Source organism: Sylvia atricapilla, chromosome 4 (assembly GCF_009819655.1).
Source record: "Sylvia atricapilla isolate bSylAtr1 chromosome 4, bSylAtr1.pri, whole genome shotgun sequence".
In the NCBI taxonomy this organism is placed as follows: domain Eukaryota; kingdom Metazoa; phylum Chordata; class Aves; order Passeriformes; family Sylviidae; genus Sylvia; species Sylvia atricapilla.
This window is the reverse complement of record NC_089143.1, coordinates 50,612,160-50,635,751: the sequence shown is the minus strand read 5'-3', so window position 1 is coordinate 50,635,751 and position 23,592 is coordinate 50,612,160. Positions and strand designations below refer to the sequence as shown.

General features: G+C 42.4%; 2 protein-coding genes across 2 annotated transcripts; both read right to left on the bottom strand.

Annotated features, from left to right (window-relative positions):
• Positions 1 to 3,675: 3,675 nt before the first annotated feature.
• LOC136360565 (alcohol dehydrogenase 1) lies at positions 3,676 to 7,787 on the bottom strand. The gene is made up of 9 exons (XM_066317905.1): positions 7,574 to 7,787; positions 6,547 to 6,648; positions 6,204 to 6,345; positions 5,831 to 5,918; positions 5,508 to 5,727; positions 5,129 to 5,389; positions 4,690 to 4,819; positions 4,232 to 4,370; positions 3,676 to 3,817 (listed from the first exon to the last, which is right to left on the bottom strand). Exons 1-9 carry the CDS (start codon positions 7,589 to 7,591, stop codon positions 3,793 to 3,795), a joined length of 1,125 nt encoding a protein of 374 aa, XP_066174002.1. The 5' UTR covers positions 7,592 to 7,787; the 3' UTR covers positions 3,676 to 3,792.
• A 3,731-nt stretch (positions 7,788 to 11,518) lies between these two features.
• Positions 11,519 to 23,167, bottom strand: LOC136360563 (alcohol dehydrogenase 1). The gene is made up of 9 exons (XM_066317903.1): positions 23,019 to 23,167; positions 20,048 to 20,149; positions 18,730 to 18,868; positions 15,950 to 16,037; positions 15,623 to 15,842; positions 14,701 to 14,961; positions 14,093 to 14,228; positions 13,087 to 13,225; positions 11,519 to 11,664 (listed from the first exon to the last, which is right to left on the bottom strand). The coding sequence occupies exons 1-9, from the start codon at positions 23,034 to 23,036 to the stop codon at positions 11,640 to 11,642; spliced, it is 1,128 nt and encodes a 375-aa protein (XP_066174000.1). The 5' UTR covers positions 23,037 to 23,167; the 3' UTR covers positions 11,519 to 11,639.
• Positions 23,168 to 23,592: the final 425 nt, after the last annotated feature.

Here is a 23,592-nt window from a genome sequence, read left to right as displayed (position 1 = left end):
GTCAGTGAAACTGTGATGTGGTGGACGAACCCACATGTCCTCCTGGGTTGAAGCTTTACTGTCGGTGTTATTGTTGCTATTTCACCAGAGCAGTAATGGCGGAATGTGTCAGAAGAGGATTTTTCCCCCAAGAACACATTTGTTTCACTCCAATGTAAGGAGGTTTGTAAGTGGGTTCACTCCAGTCAGGCTTTTCAGGTTCTCCCAGAGCTGTTTTCTGCTGAGGCATTGGACAAGGTGATATATTGCAGGGACTGAATGAGCAAGACCTTGTTGGAGGACCGGGCTAAGATGAGCACCAAGAGTGTGATGTAAGGAATCTTCTTTCCGTGTGGCTGAAAGGACCCTTTTGCAAAGCCAAGGAATGGGATAATTTCCTAGAAGATTGCCACTAATGACATAAAACCCACTTTTTGGATCACTAGCCATTCAGAATGCTGTAATGAGGAGAAGTTAACTCTTTGGCTATTGAGAAAGATTATACATCTAGATGTAAATATCTTTTTTTATTATAAATCAAAAGACATCTGTTGACATTTGGATTAGCCAAAAAGGATTAGACATGATCAGGAAAAAATGTAGCATTGCTGAATCAGGTGGACATTACTCTGTGGACTCAAGCCTGGCACCCTCAGCTCTACAGTTGATTCACATGTCCTTCACAAAACCACAGCATGGCTTGGGTTAGAAGGGCCCTCTGAGGTCATGTTGTTCCAACGCCCTGCCATGGGCAGGATCTCCTCTGACTAGACAAAATTTCTCATAGCCACATCCCTCGAGCAGTGGCCTCAAATGCCGCCAGGGACAGGGCCTCGAGAACTTCTCCTCAGCCTGTCCCAGTGCTTCAGCCCTCTCACAGTAAAGAATTTCTTCCAAATAGCTGATCTAAACCTACTCTCTTTCATACCTGTCATCCTATCTGGTCACCCAGCAGATAGTGTGAAGAAAAAAATACCATTTTTCTCCCAAGATTGTCATGTACTTTCATGTGCCTTGCAATCCTCACTTCAGCCTGAATGTGGGCTGATATAAGTGCTCAGCCAAACCCAACAATACTCTGTAGGCATTGCACAAGAGCTGGAAAGCAGTTCCAGGAGACAAAAGCTGTGTGGCTGATGTCTCATATGGTTGGCAGTGTTTGAAGTTGAAGCCAACAAATTTAAAGTGTCTGTAACAGAGAACAAATCATTCTCCTGTTCCTAGATAGCATTCCATACATATGGCTTATGATTTCATCTCACATATAAGGACATAAATGAGCTACTTGTCCTGGCATTTCATGGCTCTTAAGACATGTCTAGTGTCTTCTGTTGAGTGTATAACCTACACAGTGGTTTCTAAAAAGATCTTTCTAATGTGTACTGTTATTTTTCCTTAAAACATCCATGTTGTACCCTAGTTCCCCAAACTTGCAAAGTCCCCACTGATGTGACGACAACATAGGTTTGAAAATTGCTGTCTGACCTGCTTGCAGTTGTTAAGTGCCATGGGGAGCTGGCACCTCTGCAGAACATTTGAAATGTATGTAATTATTGCAGGGAATTGATACTGAGATCCAGTTGCTGTGCAGCTTTTGGTATAGGTTTCAGACAGGAGGTTGTTGTTGTTTTCTTCTTATCCAGGTAATAGAGGGAAAATAAGATCAAACTTGTATGTCAGCAGGCATGGATTTAATGATTAACTTTTTAATGGCAGATCCTGTGTATCTACATTCTACAGTAGGTGCTATCCTGACTTGCTGTATATGTGCATGTATTTTATCAGTTTTAATAGCTGATTTGTGAGGTCCAATGTTAGTACACACAGGCACAGACCTCCAGGTGTTTGTGTTCATCTTGGTAGTCAGTTTTCTGTCCCCCTCTTTGTGTTCTGCTTGTTTGCTGTGTGTATCAAAGAGGTGGAAAGATGGAAGACAATGTGAGAGAGATCTGTGTGGAATAGACCCTGAAATGCAGTTATGAGTGCTAAGTACAAATCTTATCTTTTCTGCTGCCTGCAGGAGGCTTCAACAATTTTTAATTAAAAATCAGAGCCTGATGTTAGTGCCTTTCTTAATGACTCAGCATTAAATTTCTGTCCACAGTGCAACTGGGCACGTGTTTCAGTGACCATTTTTGCATGCTACTGTGAAGTACAAACTGGATGATACCCTAGCAAGTATGGCTTCGATTTTGTTATGAGAACTGATAATTCACTGTTCTATAAGATGCCCTGGTGCTTTAATTTCCATTAGAACAGAAATTTTGTGTAGCTTATACAAAATTATAGTGGAATGAGGGAAATGAAGTAAGGAAAATGGGAGTTAGATCCACCCTGATGTACTGTACATAGCAGATATCTATATATCTATATATCTATATCTATATCTATATATAAATCCTGATAAAGGTGTATTAAAAAGAAAAATTAATTCTGTTCATCCCAGTTAGGGACCATGTTTGAGGGAAAAAAAATATCAAAATAGAGAACAAGACTGTTACAGGAGTTACTGATTTTGAGTCCATGCTATCATAGAATGATGGAATATCTCAGGTTAGGGGGGAACCATTAGGTTATAGCCTTGCCTTTTTTTGTTGGTGGTTTTTTTTTTTTTTTTTTTTTTTTGGGTTTTTTGGTGTTTGGGGTTTTTTTGTGCTTAGAATGAATTCCTTTGTCAGACCAGCTGTGGTCATAGTACATCGTACACAATTTCCCTCTGCAATGTACGGAGGATTTTTACTTTATGGTTTCTAATAGCCTAGACATAGCACTTCTAGCACCCACTTTTATATGTGATGGGGCACAAATACCCATATAATGTGTCTTTCCCATTAGGACAATGTGAGAAGTCTACAGTAGACACCTGTGGTGACATCTCCATGATTTGTTTGCCCCTTGATTCTCACTCAGAGACTCGCAACTGTGCATTACATCTCCATACCTTCCAACCCTTCTGTTGCATGCAGTGCCACCCCTCTGCCTCTTCTGCCCTGCCGATCCCTCCTGAGGAGGCTGTAACCATCCAACAGGGCAGGCCAGTGACAGGACTTGTCCCAGCAGTTTCACTTATGGCAGCCATATCAAGTGTCTGGCAAAAGCTTCCAGGTCAGCATTGGTTGTTCCTCAAGCTGCATTCATTGGTATAAAAACATTTCCACATGTGCTACTTTGTAGCCAAAACTTGTGAAGCAGGTGGAGGGATCCCATTAGTGCTCCTTTCCTCGGGTTTGGGCACACAATGCCACTGTTCATCACTGGCCAGCCGGATATTTTCCCATTCCCCTTTCCAGACTAGTTTAAAGCTCCCTCAAAGAGCCCTGCTAGTGCCTGTGCTGGAACTCCCTTTCCCCTCTGAGAAAGGCTCATGCTGTCAGGTGTCAGTAGACCAGGTGTTGAATAGATCAGCCCACAGTTAAAAAACCCATTATTCTCTTGCTTACACCAGCCTTGGTGCCACGCTGATGGATCTGCCAGTTCCTACCAGTATAATTCCCTGTTATAGACAGGTCAAGGAAATCACTGCCTGTGTTCCTGCTCTGTCAACCAATTGCCCCAATGCCCTGGAGTCTCTGTTGGTTGAGTGCATTGTGTCAGATGAGTTTGTTTGAACACCTTTATTAGTAAAAGCGTTTTCCTGGGAGAGGCACCCTTCTGCATCTTAGTCCAGGGACAGTGGGAGCAGCAGTGATGGCACAGGTGAGTTCCTCATTCTGATGTCTTATGCCCCACAAGAAGATGCTGCTTGGGAAGGACCCGGGCCAGGAGAGCATCTGCTGCGCTGGTCCCTGTGCTCAGCTTCCTTGGCTGTGTCCTTCAGAAGAGCAGGACAGTGCGGATACTGGAAAGTGGAAGGGAAGGGAGGGTTTGCTGCAGCTCAGGAGCAGGCAGTGGGGCAGGCAGGTGTGCCTGTGGACCAGCCACTTCTTTGTCATCCAGCCTCTTCCTGACTGAGCTGCATGAGGCATGCAGCAGCGGGGCAGCCTTCAAATCCCCGCTGAGGGGAAGGCCTCGGGGGATAAGGCCACAGGAGGTGTGCTGAGCTGAACCACGAGCAGGAGGGTTCTCTGTGCTGAACGTGGGCTCTTCCCTCTGGGCTAGGCCAGATTCTGCCACTGCTCAGCTGTGAGGCCCTGCTTCCCCAAAAGGCTCAGGTGATCTTTGGGAAGCCAGTGTTACATGCCCTGCCTGTTTGAATTTTAGGAGGAGGAGTTCAGGTGTTGCAGAACCTCACTGCTGCTGGTCAGGGTCTCACCTTTTTCCTGCATGTAACAGCTCAAATCCCTCGTTCACTTTAGCGAATGGCAGCGTGTGCGTGATCAGCAAATCTGGGTTGAATTTCTTCTCCAAATAGCTGGAAACTAATTTGGGGATACAATCTCTCGACTTCCAGCCTAGAAACAGGAGAAAGCAGCTGCATGAATAATGGGAGAAAGGGTGTTTTGGTAAGGCAGTGTTACTGTGAGGGTCAGGACTGAGTAGCCAGTGCAGGTGCCAGTCACTTGTGAGAGATTTTCTGCTCTTTAGGATGAGTGGATTGCTGTGTGAAACAGGTGGAGAGATATTTGTATGTGTCATGCTAATATTCAATACAGGCAATGCAGTGCTCCTCTTTAGTTGTTTTCTACTTGAAAACCCTCTTTTTACTCTGACTTTTCAACAACCATGAATGTCAAAGCTAAAATATTTAGACGGTATTCTTAAAGTTACTACCTCCGAGCATAGTCCCCTTCCATGTACGGCCAGTGAGCAGAAGTGTGGGATCGATGGAAATCTCTGAATCCACTACCCCAACCATCACACAGACGCCAGTGCTCATATTGCAGGAAGCCAGGGCAGCAATCTGATGGGACAGGCAGGAGAATTAGAGAAAGCCCTGATGAGTTGTCCAGGGGATGCTCTTAATGTGCCATCTCCTGCTCCTCCCTGGTAATCTGAAAACACACAGGCCCCCATGTGGAGCAGACATGGAGAGCTTGTGGCCTCTTTTAAGGTTTTTAAGGTGCACTGTTTTATCCCCAAGCCATCAGCCTGCCTTTCTGCATCCAGCAGTGCGAGCAGCGGGCGAGGAGCTTCCCATGGGGATGGATTTTGCCCTGAGAGGATCCTGTGATGATCTGGCAGGGAGGCCAGGTGCTGAAGTGTCACCTACCATGGTGTCTGCGCGCCCAATGACCTCAAAGGAGTAGTCCACGCCCTGCCCGGTCATCTCAGTGAGCACCTCCTGGATGGGCTTCTGGAAGTCTCGAGGGTTGATGCAGTCAGTGGCTCCCAGCTGCTTGGCCTTGGCAAACTTGTCCTTGTTGATGTCCACGGCAATGATGCGGGAAGCTCCGGCGGCCTTGCAGCCCATGACGACAGAGAGGCCAACTCCTCCAAGGCCAAAGATGGCACAGCTGGAGCCGGGTTTTACCTGCACAGATGGGACCCTGTGAGTCTCCAGTGGGAAGAGGAGGAGGACGTTTCTTTTGTACAGGATTGGTGAGGTTGTGAGGGTGGCCATTGGCTGCTAAACACGCCTGAATACCCACCTTGGCAGCATTAATGGCAGCCCCATAGCCTGTAGAAAATCCACAGCCGAACAGGCAGACTTTGTCCAGAGGTGCTGCGGCATCTATCTTGGCAACAGCGTATTCTGGGACCACGGTGTATTCCGCAAAGGTGCTGACCCACACAAAGTGATGGATCTGCTTCCCTTTGCAAGAGAAGCGGCTGGTTTTGTCTGGCAGCAGGTTTTGTGGGTCAGAGAAACTGTGTGGAGATGTAAGTAATTGTATTTGATTTATTAAGGCACTGTCCAATTTGTCATAAAGTCAAGCTCATGTAGGTGTAGGGGAAGGCAAAGCAGACTCACTGGAACTTCTGGCAGTAGTTTGACTCAGGATTCCTGCAGAAGCTGCATTCCCCACACTGAGGCATGCAAAGAGGGATGACTTTGTCTCCTGCAACAATGTGGATCTCTGTTGGACAGCTCTGAAGGCCCTGAATGCATGGCCTTTTGAATCACCTCTCCTGAACTTTCTGAGGGCACAAACTTACTATGAACCCTCTGCCTTCCCAGTGAGGATGAATGCTCCAGGCTCCACTTGTCTACATGAGGAACAGACTGGGAAAGTGGAATTGAGAGTCCAGTGCAATGAGTGTGCACTCAGGTTTTTAACCACTGACTCAGGAGCAGAGCTCTGAGGGCTGAATCCTGGGCATGCATTTGAGCATGTGTTGGTTACCTGGTTTCACAGAGGTCACTCCTTCTCCAATGCTTTCCACAATCCCAGCTCCTTCATGGCCTGGTATAACTGGGAATTCCACATTAGGCAAGGAGCCTTTCAAAACGTGATCATCTGAGTGACAGATGCCAGTGGCCACAATCTGGAGAGGAAAGAGTAAATGGTGATTTCTGGAAATAGTCCAGCTTTTGTTAATCTCAGTTTGTGAAATGATTTTCCACAGAACGTCTCTGGACAGTTAAGGCCCATGGGTGGACACAGATCACTTGTTTATACCCAAGGTAGAGCCACAAGGAGAGCAACTCCCACAAGGGAGAAAAAAATTATTGAAATGTGTTTTTACCTTGATCCGGACTTCTCCTGCCTTTGGAGGTGCAACTTCCACCTCCTCAACAGAGAGTGGTTCACTGGGGGCCCAGGCAACAGCAGCCCTGCACCTGATAACCTGGAAGCAACCAAGAGGAATACATTGCAGGGAAAAGTTTACCTTTGGCAAGAGGCCAGGACAGTTGTCCTGCAATCACCAAAGCCAGAGCTGCACAGCATGTGTCTCTGCACAGGGCAGCACACATTTTAGAGCTACACAACTGTCCTGTGCTGTTTTCTGGGGATTGCTGGTTGGGTGGGATGTAGTGGGAGAGGCAGAAACATTGGACTGCTCAGCTCTGTGCGAGGCCAGACAATTTTCACTAAATGCTGGCTTTGTCTGAAATGTAAAATGAAGTGACTAGTTTGTCTGGTGTACGGGGCAGATATGACAGCAACATGAGCGCTCCTGCAGCTTCAGGCAAACAGGACACAACTTGTCGTTTCAGTGGGCTGAAGGTACCTAAAAAGAGCTTACAAAACAGTCCCAGCCAGGCTGGAAACTGAGTCATTTCTCTCCTTGCCAAAAGGATGTTTTGAGGGTGACATCACTTAAAGCCTTCCCTGATCAACTCCAAGCAGTTTGGCATCAGCAAAATGGAGCTTGCAGCTTGAAAAGGGTATTGCCGTGGACAAGGTTGAGTGCAGGAGAGGAGTGGCTGAAGAGGGCACCAGTGAAGAGCTACGTTTGCTGCCAGAGCAGGAGCACAGAGTGGGATTGAGCAGGAAGGTGCTTCTCAGAGCAGCACAATTCCATATTTTGTCTCCTGAGCGGGTGGGCAGGACAGAGGGGGAATGCACTACCAAGCGCAGGTCTGGACACGTGCAGTTAGTTGTCCGAAAGCAGAATCTGGTGAAATTCGCAGGGGTTTGGAAGAGGTGGGGAGTGAGGTCAGAGGAAAGAGGAGGGCACGCCGAGTGGTGTGCAGGCTGAGGCTTTTGCAGCGGATTTCACCAAGAGCAGGGCACCTGGGGAAGAAGGATGGGGGATGCGATGTCCTTACTTTTCCCGCAGTGGCCATTGGTCTTAGCAGGGCTGTGTCTGTCGCCGTCACAGGCGGGAGGGAAGCTGCTGCCTCGGCGTGTTGCAGAATCCGCCAGGCGTGGAGCGGGAGCAGTCCCGGTGCGGCACCGTCGCTGGAGAGCGCTGGTTAATCTGTATGGGATGCTGGATGCTGAGGAGCTCAGGGAGTGCTGAGGGGCGGAGCTGGGCAGCGGCAGGGAGATGGATGGGGACAGAAGTCCTCCAGGGAGCCTTTTATCAGTGCCTGCACTTCCCGCCTTAAAGGCACAGAGTGCTCAGAAAGATTTTTTTTTTTCCTCTCCAACTGCTTCTGGCATGTGTGGAGCGAGGAGATCACTGGCACTGCTGGGGCTTCCTTTGAGTCCGTTTCTGCCAAGTTGGAGTGTTTGACCTGGTGACCATTCACACCACAATATTCGCAAAGAGGTTAAAAATTTCAAACAACACAACAGAAGAAACCAAATGGCAGTGAAAATGTGGTGTGGTGGGCAAACCCCTATGTCCTCCTGAGCTGAAGTTTTTACTATCTGTGTTATTGCTGCTATTTTCGCTGGAGCAGTAAGGAGAGAGTCTGTGAAGAAAGGATCTTTTTAAGGACATATTTGCATCACTCTTGTGTAACCAGGTTTGTGGGTTCACACCCCCTGGGCTCTTCATGTTCCCCCAGAGCTGTTTTGTGCTGTGGCATTGCACAAGATGATGTATTGGGGAGACAGGATGAGCAACAAACAAGAGCTTGTTGGAGGACCCGGCTAAGATGAGCACTATGTGTGTTTGGGAACTGCTTCTGTCTATGGGAAGATGTCAGCCCCATGTTTATGTGTTCAGTGTACTGCCTGCAGAGGTTTGTGGTCGTGCTTGCTACTGAATGTCCCAACTCTGTTTCATGGGCTGAAGGGGAAGGTTGGTAGCAGCTACAGGACTCAGAGCTGACAGGCCAAGGCCCCAGCTCTCAAGTTTCTCGAACCCATCTCCAGCTTCAGGGATGCAGCCTAGCTGCTCTATCCTGCCCTCTGAGCTCATGCACAGAGCATGGCAGCCCTGTGGTGTGACAGTGGTCCCAGCCACATGGAAGTACTGCTTGGCTTTCAGTTCCCCAGCCCTGCTGATCAACCTAACCTCTAGGTGATGACATACTCCTGTCTTGGAGGTGAGCAGCTGTCTCTAGAGCAGACATGCATTTGTGGATCATTTTTATCTGTATTTCAAGTAAACAGGGATGTTTAGCAGTTTTCCCCAAGAAATTTCTACTTTTTCATACATTTATTTGCACACCTCTGGTAGCCTCAATCAGACCATGAACCATGATGATGTATTATTTCCCAGGAATAAGGAGTTTTAGAATGAAGTTTTAAAGATTTTCAGTATTCAGCCTGTGTGACAGAGGGTCACACTTGCGGCTGCTGTTAGGAGCACGAAAGGACGAAGCAGGCCAGCAGGAGGTCAAGCAGGAAAGCTTCTACTTTATTTTTCTGACTCCATATTATATACAATTTTACAGACAGGCCAAGATTGGCTACACAGGTAGTCACCTCTTCGACCTCGCTGGTGAACATCACCATCAATCATCTTTCTCCTCCTAGAGAGGAGAAGTATGAAAACAAAGATAATTTTATAAAAACATACATAGTTTACTTGAAGCTGCGTGAGAACAAAATGCAAACAGTGAAAAGCAGGCAAACTTGAGGCAACAAGCCTTAACAACATGCTACATTAAAACTAAATAAATCCATCATGACTTCCAATATGATTTATGTATCTTGTTTGAGAAAAAAAATTCTCTTGTCCAGAGCAATTTTTTTTCACTTATCCAAAGATGTGATAACCCCTGAACAAAACATGGCTTGTTGTCTCCCAGGTATCTGTGTAGCACAGCTGTTTTTATTACTGGGATCTGTGGTCTCCATCTGATAACTAGGAAGCACTGGAAGGAATTTTGTTGTTTGAGAATGATCATTTGGCTTTGGTGTGCACTGTCAGGGAGTGTGATCTTAAAAGCATGTGAAAATAGAGCTGCCCACTGGAGCATGTGCCCGTTCCTGGGGGTGTGTCTGGGTGGGTGGGATATGGTGGGAGAGCAGAAACATGGGAGTGGTCAGTTATATGCAAAGCCAAGTGATGTTCAGTTAAACACTGCCATAGTCCAAGGTCTGAGGAAACACCATTTGAGCTTTGTCTGGTAGTTAGTTTCTTGGGAATTACTGGATTTTTCATGTCTTTTGTGGATTTTTCGTGGTGTCATCATGTGCTGGTGGACCGTTGGCGCTCTGGTGGGGCATGTGGTCCCGACTAGCTCCCAGGAAAGCTACTAAATTGAGGCTTACACAGAATTTGTGCATGAGCTGTCCAGAGCTCCTGGACCCCCCTGGAGTACCTCAGAGCCAGAGTCATTAGGAAGGGCTGTCAGAAACCTTCTGTCCAAGCTATACAATCACAAAAACAAAATCATCTTCAGCTGACTGTTGACAAGGGTCTGCAGGGCAAAATACTCTGGGAAAGTATGAACTTTTTATTATTTCCCAGTCAGGATACACTTCATTCCTCCATGTGAAGACAGATCTAGATGGCTGCATTATAAAATATCCCTAATAAGAATGATTTATTTGGTTTATTTTTTTGGAGTCCAGCAACTCCAAAAAAAAGATACTAACAGCTGGCGTTTATTGTGCTTGTTAGATGACAACCACAAAAATGGGCTTTATATCATCCTGAAGAGGATAGAAGTGAGGTTTGTTGTACTTTAGCTCTTTTACACTGACAAATGAAGTTCAGCTCTCAAATTTTACGTAAATTTGACTGAAGTTCAGCTCTCAGTTGTTGTGTAAATTTAGTTTGTAGATATGTTTAATGCTCTTCATCAGTTAAACTGTAATCTCTTGTCCTCATACTATTAAACTTGCTGGGCCACTCAAAGGCTCTTTCTGCTGACACAAACAGGTAAGTCATGAGTAGCACAGTCCCCTTGCTTCACAGGCTCTTCTACCCAGCTGCCATGCGTGTGTGTGCCTGCAAGCTCTGATTAGTCCATGCTAAAGATATGTCAGTGTTGACCATATTTATCAAGATAGAAATAGCCTCTTTTCCTATTCCATTGCAAATTCAGGAAACAGTAAGATGCTTTGTTTGAGTTGTTGCAAACTGTTACCAATCACCTGTTTCTTCTCATTTATTCTGTATTCATACTTAAGAAATTAAGAAGCCTACCCTTTATATAATGGAAGCAAAAACAATGCTTGATACCTTGATGCACATTCCTATTTCTTCACGCTGCTTTCCAAACATGAGAGGCACTTGTATAAATTGGCCAAGGGTCTAAAACCACATTGATCAACCTAAAACAACCCCAAGAAAGAAGCATGAAGTTAAAAAAAACCCAAAACACCAAATACAAATCACAACACAGAACAACACACCAGTTTTACATAAAATCTTTGGGAGTGTTAACCTGGTAAAATACTGAGTGGTGAAACATCCTCCAGTACCTAAGTCTATGATTTACTTAAATTTTTAATTCAAACACATGGTCAGCATAAATTTTAATTTCTGCTATATCATTCCATGCATATTAGGAACTGGAATGATACAGTCATTCAGGATGGATTCACTGATCTAACCAACAGTTTTACTATGCTGAACTGCATGTACAAATTTCTTAAGCTTGCAGTGTTATGGAAGTCCAAAGAAACAGTTTCCTTCCTTTTTAGTTTATTAAAAGATTGCATATTATAAGTAATTTAAAAAAATCCAACAGGTGTTTTTATAACAACAGGAACAAGTCCTGTAATTCAGGACTATAATAATAACTGGCTATTAAAAAAATTGCAGCACAATATAAAGGATTAAAAACAAGAATGAGGAGAAATAGGTACTAGGAAAACTATGGTTTCATTTATAATTTCTGTGCTTGAAATATGGGATTTGAACTTGATCCTTTATTCAAGGGTAGCGGTATATCTTTCAGGAACATCTTGGTTTGCATTTCATATAAGTTCTGTTGGAGAGTGGTGAAGTTCATACTGGTGCTGAGCCATCTGCTGCTTAATGTCCTAGAATGTCAGGACGCTGCGGATGCTGCAATACAAAATGGTAAGTTAGTGACTAGAAAGTCCCCTGGGCTGACATCAGCAGAACACTGCTGTTTTCTCTGAAAATCTATGCTATTGCTGTTAAACAATAGCACAGATTCCTAGTAAGTCCCTTCCTGCCCCTGCCCAGTTTGCAGCAAAATGACAGAGCGGATGCCCAAACTTTGCTGCAGATGTAGGGAACAAAATTCACAGAAGACTGCTAAACCTTCACTGATAAAGCCCAGGGCTCCTGGTAATTAATTACCAGCTACAGCCTGAGAAGTTCCTCAGAGAGGGGCTTAGACATATCTTTCCACTTACAGGGTAACTGGTACAGCCTATTCTGCACTGTAACACTGAAGTATTATACTCTGTAAAAACGATCAGCTGCTACATGCCTCCATCTTCAGGCTGACTGTCAGTATCCTAGCAAAGCGGCTTCACCACTTTCCCATTTGTTATACTAAACCCCAAAACTAACACTTATAGCCTATGTAAAATAAGGAAAATGAAAAAAATGAAGTGTGTGCTGCATTGTTAGAACCTAAAAACAAACCTCAGGGGCTGAAATTCATCTGTTACTTGCTTTTTATATTCAGAGCGAGTAACACCTAAAATAACAGCTAGAAAATGACAATGAAAAGAAAACATGAATGTAATTCTCCAGACTTTGTAAGTTATAAATGTCTAGAACTTTCAAAAAATGTAGTCCCCACGCATACTAAGATATACAAATGTTTTTCCTACTCCTGCCAAGGACAATTTTAAATTCCCATGGTGAATCTTGTCAAATATCTCAGTCAAAAAATATTTCCACTTTCAATACCCTGTGAAAACAGTCTGAGCTGAACTTTCACAATATTTAAGGAAGGCACAAGAGCTAAATTCTGAGTTTGTGATGCATATATATACTAAGTACTTTCCTTTTTAAAAGCTCTGAAGTTCAAGGTAAAGTACCAGTAGTTCAGAACCAATTGGACTGGGAGTCTGTTCCCTAACTCACAAGAGAATGGGCTATTTCTATTTTTGTGTTCCTGCTCCTCATCCTGAAATGTTTTCTGGAATATGATGTAGTTAACCCTTGGCACTCTATAGGTTGGCACTCCCATGTTGACATGATTGTGTGCTTTTTTTTCCCATGGGTACTGGGAAGAGACTTCCTCAATTGTGTAGTCTTTTCTCCCTCTGTCGCCCAGTGTCTCTGCTCAAACTAGAATCTGAAAGTTCCTCTGCAAGGGCCCACTGCATTTCAAGAACTGAAGGTTTGCTGGCTTTATTACTCTAGCTGCAACCCATGGGAACATACTGGGATTAAGGGGCATGCTGGGCTGCCTTCCCCATTCTCTGTTGTGAAGCCAGACTTTGTCTTACCGTACATCTCCTTCAGGTTATTTATATAGAACCTTTTCAACAAAACAATGTTTACCTCTTTCCTGTCCTTAGAAGATCAAATCCTTCATTGATCTTTGTCCAAGGTAGTGTGTGGGTTATTAATGGATCCAGAACAAACGTTTTCTTCATGTAATCAGCAACCAGTTTGGGAACCGCATCTTTACTCTTCCAGCCTGAAAAAAAAACCAAAAACAAAACACAGAAAATGCATAATGAAATTAAAATGCTTCTGAAAATACATAAAACTCAGGGCAGCTTAAATTTTTAGATAAACTTTCTGCAGCAGAGTAATAGGATGAAATGTGGCAGCGTGGCTTTACCTTTGTAACACAGGGTGCTAACAGGAAACATGAGACAAAGTGCAGCTATTCCACATATGACAAACCCAGCAGAATACCAGTACAAATTTACAGATTCCAAACTTTCCTCCACATTAAATACTGTTTCAACTTAATCACATTTCATACAAAAGCCAGAGTGCTGACATCCATGTTGGTAAGTTTAAACTTTTTCCTCTCATTCTTCTTTTTCACTAGCTCTTTTTCTCCCCTTCTTCTGTCCTCTCTCCCTCTTTATGATTTTCTTTTTTTTACCCCTTTATCTTCTATCCTTTATCTCCTCTTATCTCTCTCCTTATCTTATTTCCTCTTCTTTATTTGTATCCATCCTCCTCCCTCCCCCTCATTTTCTTTTTCTCTTTTGCTTCTCTCCCTTTTTTCTCATTTTCCTCTTTTTTTCTTCTTCTCTCCCCTTTTCTCTATGTTCCATCTTTTTATGTCTTTCTCTCTGTCTCTTCTTCTCCGCCCTTTCTTCTCCCTCCCTTTCTGTTTTTTTTCCTTTCTTCTCTTGCCATTCACTAACAGTTACCATAATTAATTCCTTTTCAACTTCTTGTCAGCAAAACAACCATCAATACATCAGTACCAATACAATTACTTCTAATAAGACAGCCTAAGCAATTAATTTGATATATCTTGCTTCATTCAAGATGATTTACAAATTTCCCAAGACAGTTAAACCACATCTTTCCAAGTCCTCACCTCCAAAGACAGAGCCTTTCCAGCTGCGGCCAGTGAAGAGGAGCATGGGATCAAAAGTGATATTTTGTGCTGCAGGGGGCACTCCCACAATCACACTGACTCCATAGTTAGAGTGGCAACAGGCTAAGGCTGCAGTCTGCATTAGAAACAGAGGGACACCCAGAGTCAGGCAAGATTTGTCCTTGGGGCACAGAAGTTTGAACTCAATCTCCTCCTCTCACGGCTCTGCTTGCAATTCATTTTCTGTAACTGAAGCCACAATAAAAATTGTCCATTGTATCTGCTCTCACTGGTTAAGTATATCCTAGCCTATTTTGTCTAAACTGTTAGTGATAAGCCATTTTTGGACAGCAGATATGTTTTGGAGAGCTGTGTGATATGTAGCCGCCCTGGTTTGGCCAGGGCACTACAGTGAAATTCCCTTTCCTAAATTTCTGAGCATGCTTCTGTCCTTGCATGTCAGTGGCCAACAGCTGGACTTAACAGGTTTGAAGTTAGCTTGGTACTTTGCCAGTGGCTCCCAGCTCCTCCTCCTCAGTGCTTGGTGGCCTGTGAAGAGAGAGCTAACGAGCTAATGCCTCGTGTCACCCCATCTTTTGGTTGCATACCATGGTATCCGTCCGGCCGATGACCTCAAAGGAGTAGTCCACACCCCCGTCGGTCATTTCCATCAACACTTCATGAATGGGCTTATTGAAATCTTTAGGGTTGATGCAGTCAGTGGCTCCCAGCTGCTTGGCCTTGGCAAACTTGTCCTTGTTGATGTCCACGGCAATGATGCGGGAAGCTCCAGCCACCTTGCAGCCCATGACGACAGAGAGGCCAACTCCTCCGAGGCCAAAAATGGCACAGGTGGAGCCTGGTTCCACCTATAATAACAACCATGTCAACATGACATATTGTTACAGCCTAGGGAAGGTACCGTGCATTTCCTCATTATCAACATGATTTCACGTAAGCCAATTCTTTTGGTTTAGAGATTACCTGCTGAGAAGGAATTTGTACATGTTACTGTAGCCATCTGTACTGTTATCATGCTGCATGTGACTAAAAGAAATTGTTCATTAAATAAATTTCTGAGACCATATTTTCATTATATGTCTCAGCTTCAGATTTTGACACACCTTTGTTTTAATGATGCTTTATATTCCTGTGGTGGTAGACTGTGCCAGCTCGAAAATTCACATTCATATATTGCTACAATTGTGAGTGTTGCCTATATAGGCCTCTGTGTATTCCTAGACTTCAGTTACAATAAAAAAATAAACTTTGTTGTGACATTTTTTAGGGGTGATAAAGCTATGACGGAAAACAGTATAGATCATAATAAACAATTTTACTGGATTTTGAATTGAAGACTTCTGAGTACCCTAGAGACAGAATGTGAAGTAGCCAAAGCACTAGTATCTTCTTTCCACACTGAACCAAACAGTCTGTACCTCCTGGCTGCCATGCTGACAACCCACTTGCAGGCTACACAATCTTGAACAGGTGCCATAAAATATTAGAAACACCCACCACAATATTTACCTTGGCAGTCTGCAGAGCAGCCCCATAGCCAGTTGAAAATCCACAGCCAATTAGACAAACTTTTTCCAGAGGAGCAGCAGGATTGATTTTGGCCACAGCAGATTCAGGCACTACTGTGTATTCAGTGAAGGTACTTGTACCAAGAAAATGGTAAACTGCTTTCCCTTTACAAGTAAATCTGGTGGTGCCATCAGGCATTAATCCAGCACGTGAACCAAGGCTGTTTGAAAGATGACCAGAAACAATGGCAAGTGAAATTAGGTTTTTGTAATCAGTTTTGGATAAAGTCAAATCAAATTAGGCTTGCAATTATCCAGGAAAACTTACTCAGTTTTACTGCATAGGTTACCCTTGGTGCTTAAGCAGCTTTTGCACTCCCCACACTGTGGAACAAAGAGTGGAATAACTTTGTCTCCTAGAAATAAAACAGTAATGACAAAGGATTAAAAAAGGTAAACAAGAAGCATGCAGGTAAAAACATGAAGCAAATATATTTAATTCCGAGGCAAATATGCACTAGGTTTTATTTCCCTCTGCTACATTTGTAAGATGAACCATCTCTCTGTGTTTTATATAAAAGACATAATTAGGGCGACGTTATGACAACTAATTTTGATATGCAATATTTCTGTCGTCTTTCCACAGAACTGAGTCAGACCTGTGTCACAAAACCATGTTATTTACTGACATTTCTGAAGTACTTACTCAGCAGTTTAATGCACCTTCTGTGTAAAAATAAGGTAGTAATACACCTTCTTTCTCTTATCAGTAAAGAAACTGATATAAAAATTGACATTCACTAGGACAGCAGATTGGAATGCCAGGATAACAGGGCTGTAAACCATGCATGCAAAGAATGGGGAATTAAGCATCATTTTGCCAGTCTTTTTGAACACCTTTGCTATATAGCAGTCCTATTACTGTTGCATTGAGTAAAGGTAGGTAAAATATTTGTCTGAGAAGCAGTGGCACACACAGCCTAAGCCAGCATCTCTAATTGTTTAACACAATTATGTGATTAACAAAGTAGCACATAGCTTCCCAGTGCAATTTTTTACTCCTGTCCTGGTTTGGAATAAATTAGGGAAGAACCTCCAAAAGGAGTCCCCTAAACCAAAACCTCCACCACCCCCTTCCCCCCGAGCCCTGGGTTCGGGAAGGAAAAATACCTTGGAGGAAAAGTGGAAAAACCGGTTTATTGACAATAAAAAAAGAACACTCCCCAACACTGAAAGTGGGAAAAGGGGTTACTGTGATGAGGAGGGTGCAGCGACGCGTCTCTTGCAGGCCCAGGACTTCTCCAACTTCTCAGGTCAGGTCAGGTCCGGAGCCGGTTCAAACCTTGGCAGGGGGAAGGAAGGAAGGAAGGAAAAAAAAACCAAACAGAAGCAGCGGAAAAGCCAGCGGCAGGGGCGGCAGGAGAGAGAGAGAGAGAGAGAGAGAGAGAGGGAAAAGGAAAAAAAAAAAGAGAGAAAGTGAAGGAAAGCAACAGAAAAACAACAGCAGCGAAGCAAGGCAGCCAAGCTAGCAAAAAGCCGAAGCAGAAAAGCCGACAGCAGCAGCAAAAGCGAAAGCAAAAAGCTGCAGGCCCCCGCCAGAGAGGGAGGGGCAGCTGCCAGACACAACAATGTATCCAAGATATGGGATGGATATATGGGATAGGAGGCAGGTCAACCCAGAACAACTCCTACACAGTTTCCACAGCAATGATACATGGTAAATACCTAATAATCTCTAAACTGGTATTTCCTAATACATATCAGTTTATGATTTGTCAGTTCTAAAATATGGCTAATCCTTGACACATTGAAAGTCAAAGGAAATTTTTGATTTCCACCAAAAATGAAAAATGCCTACAGAACATTAAATCCCCCCACTACCTCGACCCTGATTTAACTTAGAACTGTGATATGGACTTAATAATCATTTTGCTAAAGAAACATTGCACAAGTTGAAGCCTTTTTTCAGAACTTGGAGGTGTAAATCAAGCAACATCTGAGAAGTGTGATTTTGTGCATGTATGTGTTTTCAGGCCTGCTATTTCAGCTTACCTGGAAACACAGGGCAGCTAGAATTAGGCAACAGAGAGATTTATGAACCCAGACATAAAAAAAGCAGCTAGAGCTGTCACTGAAACTTGCTATAGGCATATTTGTTTAGAGTTAAAGCAGAACTTTCTAATAAAACTTTTTTTATACGCACCAGCCTGTTTTGGACAGACTTCATACTTGTCAGTGTGGACAAAGACACTGGAAGGACAGAGGTGTTACAAGTGGGCTACTCAGGTATCATAACAAACTGCCTGGAAATAGAGTGATTCTGTATAGATTATTTTCACTGCATATTTTCTCTTAATAATTTAGTCCTTGTTAGAATTTTTTCAGTCCTGTAAAAGTGTAGAGGAATCCCATCTCATCTCGCAGCAGTTGGTTGAAAATTGTCATCTTCCACTGACTATCTATGCCCTGTGGTTCAAAGAGAATGTAGGGAGAGGAGCAGTTGGTCCAAATGAGTGTCCTCAGAGCAATCCACCCCTCAGGGAGCAGTGCTGCCTCACCTGCACTGGTGCTGCCCACATGCAAAACCTGCAGCAGAGTGGGCATCCCAGTTGTGCCCTGATGCTTTTAAAATGAAGTAAGACCTAAGTTCTGGTCAACTGAAATCAACTGATTATTTACTTTTTAGGAGAATTAAAAGGTGCTTTGACATGTTTGTCATCTAGTGCTTTGCTTTGCCTTATTCTTGAGAAAGGTGAGCTGTATAAACTGTGTTCAGAGAACTTCAGCTAATGTCTGATTTCATATGAACAACAGCAAAGACTCTACGTTCTTAGTCCCATGACAGGAAAAGCACCAAGTAGGTGGAAAGCAAGCTGCAGATGTTTTTACCAAAACCAAAAGAAATTGAGTAGAAAATTCTGAAAGTAAATCAATACTAGGTGCTTAGAAAGGTGTAAACAGTAGGTTTATATCCTTTGAGGTACCTTGAAAAAATTGAAATTGGAATATTTCCCCATGCAGTAAAAGTACTCACGAATATAATAATCTTTGACTTAAGGAGGAGTCTAGAAACTCAGCACAGGGTTTGTTTTCAGTGCTGTTTCATACCTGGTTTGACTGAAGTCACTCCCTGCCCAACACTCTCCACAACACCAGCTGCTTCATGCCCAAGAATTATTGGAAAAGGCATAACCAATGCACCAGATACCACATGGTCATCAGAGCGGCAGATCCCAGTGGCCACAATCTGATTCACAGGAAAGAAGAATATTTCTGCATTTAATTATGTCTGGTCATATGCAGAAGTGAAATGATATTCTACATTTGGAGAAGCCACTTGCTTCTCTCCAAAATCCAACATACATACAATAAATCTACAGGTAAAACAAATTAGTTGTCCGATTGAAGATTTTCATGGTATTTATTAGTCTTTAATCCACAGGGAAAAAGCTCCTTTGTGAATGTTTGCTATGCAGTACAGAGCTCTATGGGGAGTTGGATGGATTTTCTGTAGAAACAATGTTCTAGCAACACAATTATATAGGGAGAACAGAGTAAATTAAATTATTCCTAATATTTATATAGAAATACTTGAAAAGTGTGTAATATTATATAAATATTGTGAAATTATGTAAATACATTTTAACCATCACGTCTTATTTATAGACATAGAAATATTGTGTGTATTGTATGTTTATTTAGATTATATGACAATATATAATAGATATTTTATAAAAATTATGTATTACACAATGATTTTATATTCTAGGTAATGACATAATTATATTATTGTATTATGTATATATTTAAAATATTTGTACATGTTAAATTTAAAATTTAAGCTACATAATGTTTTATATGACATTTTGCCTTTTCTTGCAGCTAGAACAGCACTATTTCTTTTGAAATATTCAGGTATGTGTTTACAACTTTTATTCTGACAAATGGATTTCTCAACCCCATGGGATGGTTTTCGTCATGTCTGTAACACTTGAAACTGCTCAAAAATTAAGGCAGCTGCTGAATTCCACTGAGGCCAACATCCAGGTAAAAAAGGAAGCTCCCAGGCATAATGAGCTACGTCCTAGCACAGATTCAAACAAATAAAAGAAATTTTCATACTTCACACTACAGGAAATTCCGATTTTTGCCTTGTACTGTGATTTTTTTCAGGCTATTAGAAAAATAGATGTCAGTAAACAAAAAATACAGCCCTGAAAACTTTTTTTTTTTTTTTTTTTTTTTTTTTTTTACCTCATTATCAAATTAAGGACTTTCAACATGTTCCGTAGGAGCTCACTTATTAGTAACTACTTTCTAGTAGAATATTTTCTGACTGAGTTTTAAAAATTTGTAGAACTAATTCTGATTGAAAGTAACATAGAACGCAAGTCATAGGAGTTGTTTTAAATTTTATTTTTAATACCTGTATGCGAACTTCATGTTCTTTTGGTGGGGCCACTTCCACTACCTCAATACTGAATGGTTTATTGGCTTCCCACAGCACTGCTGCCTTGCATTTAATAACCTGCAAAAAGAGCAAAGAAAACAGGAATGGCACTTGCTTTTTCAAGTCACCACACAGACATCCATTCTACATGTGAAACTCCTGCTCATGTCTGTGGAGAAGAGAGGGAAACTACAGGGAAGAAAACCAAACAACAAAAAAGTTAAAACCAAAGGTCAGTGTAAGCCTGTTTTTTCCCCAGTAAGATCATGTCTGACTGCTCATATTTCTGTCACATTAAGTTTTCAGCTGCATGTGTAATAGTCTCCTAGGTAATAGGATACCTTACCAATTCTCACTGCTCCTTTGCTAACTTCCTTGGTCAACTTCTTTTGCTGTGTTGGATTACTTGTCTGTATTTGTATCTTCTTGAAGATGGCACACTAAATTATGTCATTTATCAGGCTGTGATAAAGTCTGTATTGCCTAGAACTGTGTGTGTTAGGAACTGAGAAAATTGCTAAAAATGGAATTCAGAGCCTAGTACAGATTTATAAACATTTTAGTAGAGCTCAAGTTCAGCCAGGAGGTGATGGCTGAAAGGACACCTGTGCAAGCTGATGTGGCACTACACATGGTAATCTTGAAGAGTCCCTTTAAGTGCAGTATTATCCATGCTAAGGTACCCTCGTTCTCAGAAGGGTTATCTAACTCAGCTGGATTGATTTACTACCCCACTAGCCAAGACAGTATTTTTTTCATCTCCTAGACTGAAGTTTGTCTATTAACTCTTCAGGTTTTGTCCTGGTAATGACAGGCCTTAGGGCTCCTCTGACCATCTGCCACTGAGAGAAAAATGCCCTCAGGGAAGAGAAGAGCATTGTCCACACACATCCCAGGCTCTCAAACAGGTTTCCTCCCTGCAAGCTCAATCCTAATGTACTCAAAAGCACTGGGATCTCTCTGTCCCCATAATTGCTGTTTCTCCTTGGAGGTGTTTAAAGATCTCATCCTAGGTCTTTAAACAACTCCAGTCCCTGAAATGCAATTTTCCTGGGTGACACACTATAAAGTCTTCAGTCATTTTGTGAAGTCTATGGCCTGCAAGTGTTCTAGTGGCATTATCGTGAGAAGAAAATGGAGGGGAATCAAATTCAGGGTGCAAAAAGTTTACACATGCATATTATCCTGTGTGACTGGAGAATATGCATGCTTAACACCAGTGTGCTGCACAATTCCCAGGTAAAAACAAAAAACAAACAAATTTTTAGTATCAAAGCTTTTGAAGTAGAAGTAGAAAGAATATCTGATTATCCACAAACTAAAAACTGGTAACAAAGAAAATAATTACTAGGAAATACTAAACGTATGAAATAAAATAGCAGACTTTCAGAAGCTAGATACAGAAGTGGGGTGGGCACAATGCTTTGAAAACACTGCCGCAAGAGATATTTGCTTTAAATTTAATGTTTACATGCAAATGTGATTAATGAAAAATTCATGAGTGTGGTTAAAGGTCACATTTCAAAGGGCACCAACTTACTTAAAAAAAAAAAAAGGCAGTTTATATATTTATATTGTATCCAGTGATGATTTCATGACTTGTAAAGCACATGTAGTGTTTCTAAAAACAAAGGCGGCCAAAAAGTGTGGATTGCCGAGAACAAACAAATCTGCCCTATAATTACACATTAGTTAATTATGCATTGTTCCATCTATTTAGCCCCTGTGAGCTTTTACCGATTGCAACAGGATCCCACAGATACAGCAACAACACACTATCACCCACTTCATCTGCTAAGACAAACTGCCTTAACGGCTTTTTCTCTGCTCATATGTTCTACCAGCCATGTGAGTTACTGTGGCAGGAGAGGGCAGGTGTAGGAACACACCCTTGTACAGGATACAAGGACTATAGTGCTTGGTTACATAAATTGCACTGTATCCCTTGTTATTCCAAGATAAACACAGTGAAATCAAAGCAGTTAAGCTACATCACAACATTTCATTTACTGTACTCTGTCCAATGCTGAGTAGAGGACTGAACTTGGTGAATTTATCTACAAGTAAGCTACAATTAATTTTGCACTTGCAGTAACTCAAGAGTTAAAGAGAAAAAATTCTTTTCTTTCTCTTTTGGTTTTAGAATAGTGAAGTCAGCTGCCAGTAACAGCAAATGATCCTGGAACTATCTTAAGGCGCATTCTAGCAAGGCTCATGCATTCAGTTGTTTTCCATTTCTAGTTGCTTGTCCCTTAACCCCTGGGTATCTGTTGGCATCTCGCCAGCAGTGCAAGAAGAAACATATATTGGTATCAATACCTCCATCTCTCTTGTTATCTAATTTCTAGCAATGATGTAACTAGTCATTTAAATCCCAGCTCAGTATTGCATTGCATGTGAAATTTACTTCTGGTATTTATTAACTAAAATTTGAGATTTGTTATATGCATATCCAAATTTAATGACTATCCTAATGCCAGGACAATTCAGCCTGAAATTTAACACAGTATTAGCTTATCATATTTTTAGAAAACAAGCTGATAGAATTATAAATAAATTAAAAATTAAAACTAATGTAGGATCTCAGAAGCAGATCTGTAGAGCAGATAAATACATTGATCTAAACACTTAGTACATTCTATCATATTTTAAACTAACCAGTTGGAGATTAAAAGCAGTTTGCTAACCCAGATGGGATGTTACTCTTATTCTGGTGCTGTTACCTTTTATTGCCTCAAATAAACTATTGCCTTGAAGAGTTAACAACAATTTCCTAGGAAACTACAGCACCCTGAAAATAAAAGCAGCTCTTCTGTACCAGCTTCATCCTAAACTTTGATCTTTGCTATACCACTAGGACTTACAGTGTCCCTGCAAAGAATTCACATTTAAATATGCATTACTCAGCTGCAGCAAAGAAACTTCCCGAAGACAAACTGTTGCTTACAGTGCCTGCCATGCTCATGTTGACTGATGTGTCTGTTTCGAATCTTGCCACGGCTGATTTCTTGCACGAAGGACACAGTTGCCCCCAGAGCAACTGGGTTGCTGGTACCACAAGTCCTCTCCGGCACACTGGAAGCTGATTGTGCGAAGCACTCCTGCAAGTGGAGTGCTCTGATTTTCTAGCCAAGCCTCCCAGCTCAGAGTCCCACCCCTTAATCAGAAAAAAATGCTAGAATAAGAGTAAACACTCATCTGATGAAACCTCACTCTTTCAGTGCTTCTGTCTTCCTGACTCCTTTGTCGTGCCCTACCCTTTTTTGCAGCCAATTTGTGGTTGCCCTCAACATCATGGAACAAAAGCAACAGCCCTGGCTGGAAGCTATTTCCCTTTTTCCACCTCCATGGAAGCTGTCCTCCAAACCCACTACTCTCAGTGGCACTACAGGTGCAAAGAGAAATGGAGAAAGTGGCTCTTGAATTCACAGTGGCAGGGACACAGTGAGAACATGAAGGCTTTGCTAATGAACTTGGTGACACTTAGAAGAGCCCAGCTCATCCATCAAAACATGGGATTG

Coding starts and splice junctions, on each gene's coding strand:
- LOC136360563 (XM_066317903.1), bottom strand. Junction 15,843..15,949: donor AACCTATGCAGTAAAACTGA/GTAAGTTTTCCT, acceptor TCTTTCAAACAG/CCTTGGTTCACGTGCTGGAT. Junction 14,962..15,622: donor CTGCTCTGCAGACTGCCAAG/GTAAATATTGTG, acceptor TTGTTATTATAG/GTGGAACCAGGCTCCACCTG.
- LOC136360565 (XM_066317905.1), bottom strand. Junction 5,390..5,507: donor CTGCCATTAATGCTGCCAAG/GTGGGTATTCAG, acceptor CCATCTGTGCAG/GTAAAACCCGGCTCCAGCTG. Junction 4,820..5,128: donor TTGGGCGCGCAGACACCATG/GTAGGTGACACT, acceptor CTGTCCCATCAG/ATTGCTGCCCTGGCTTCCTG.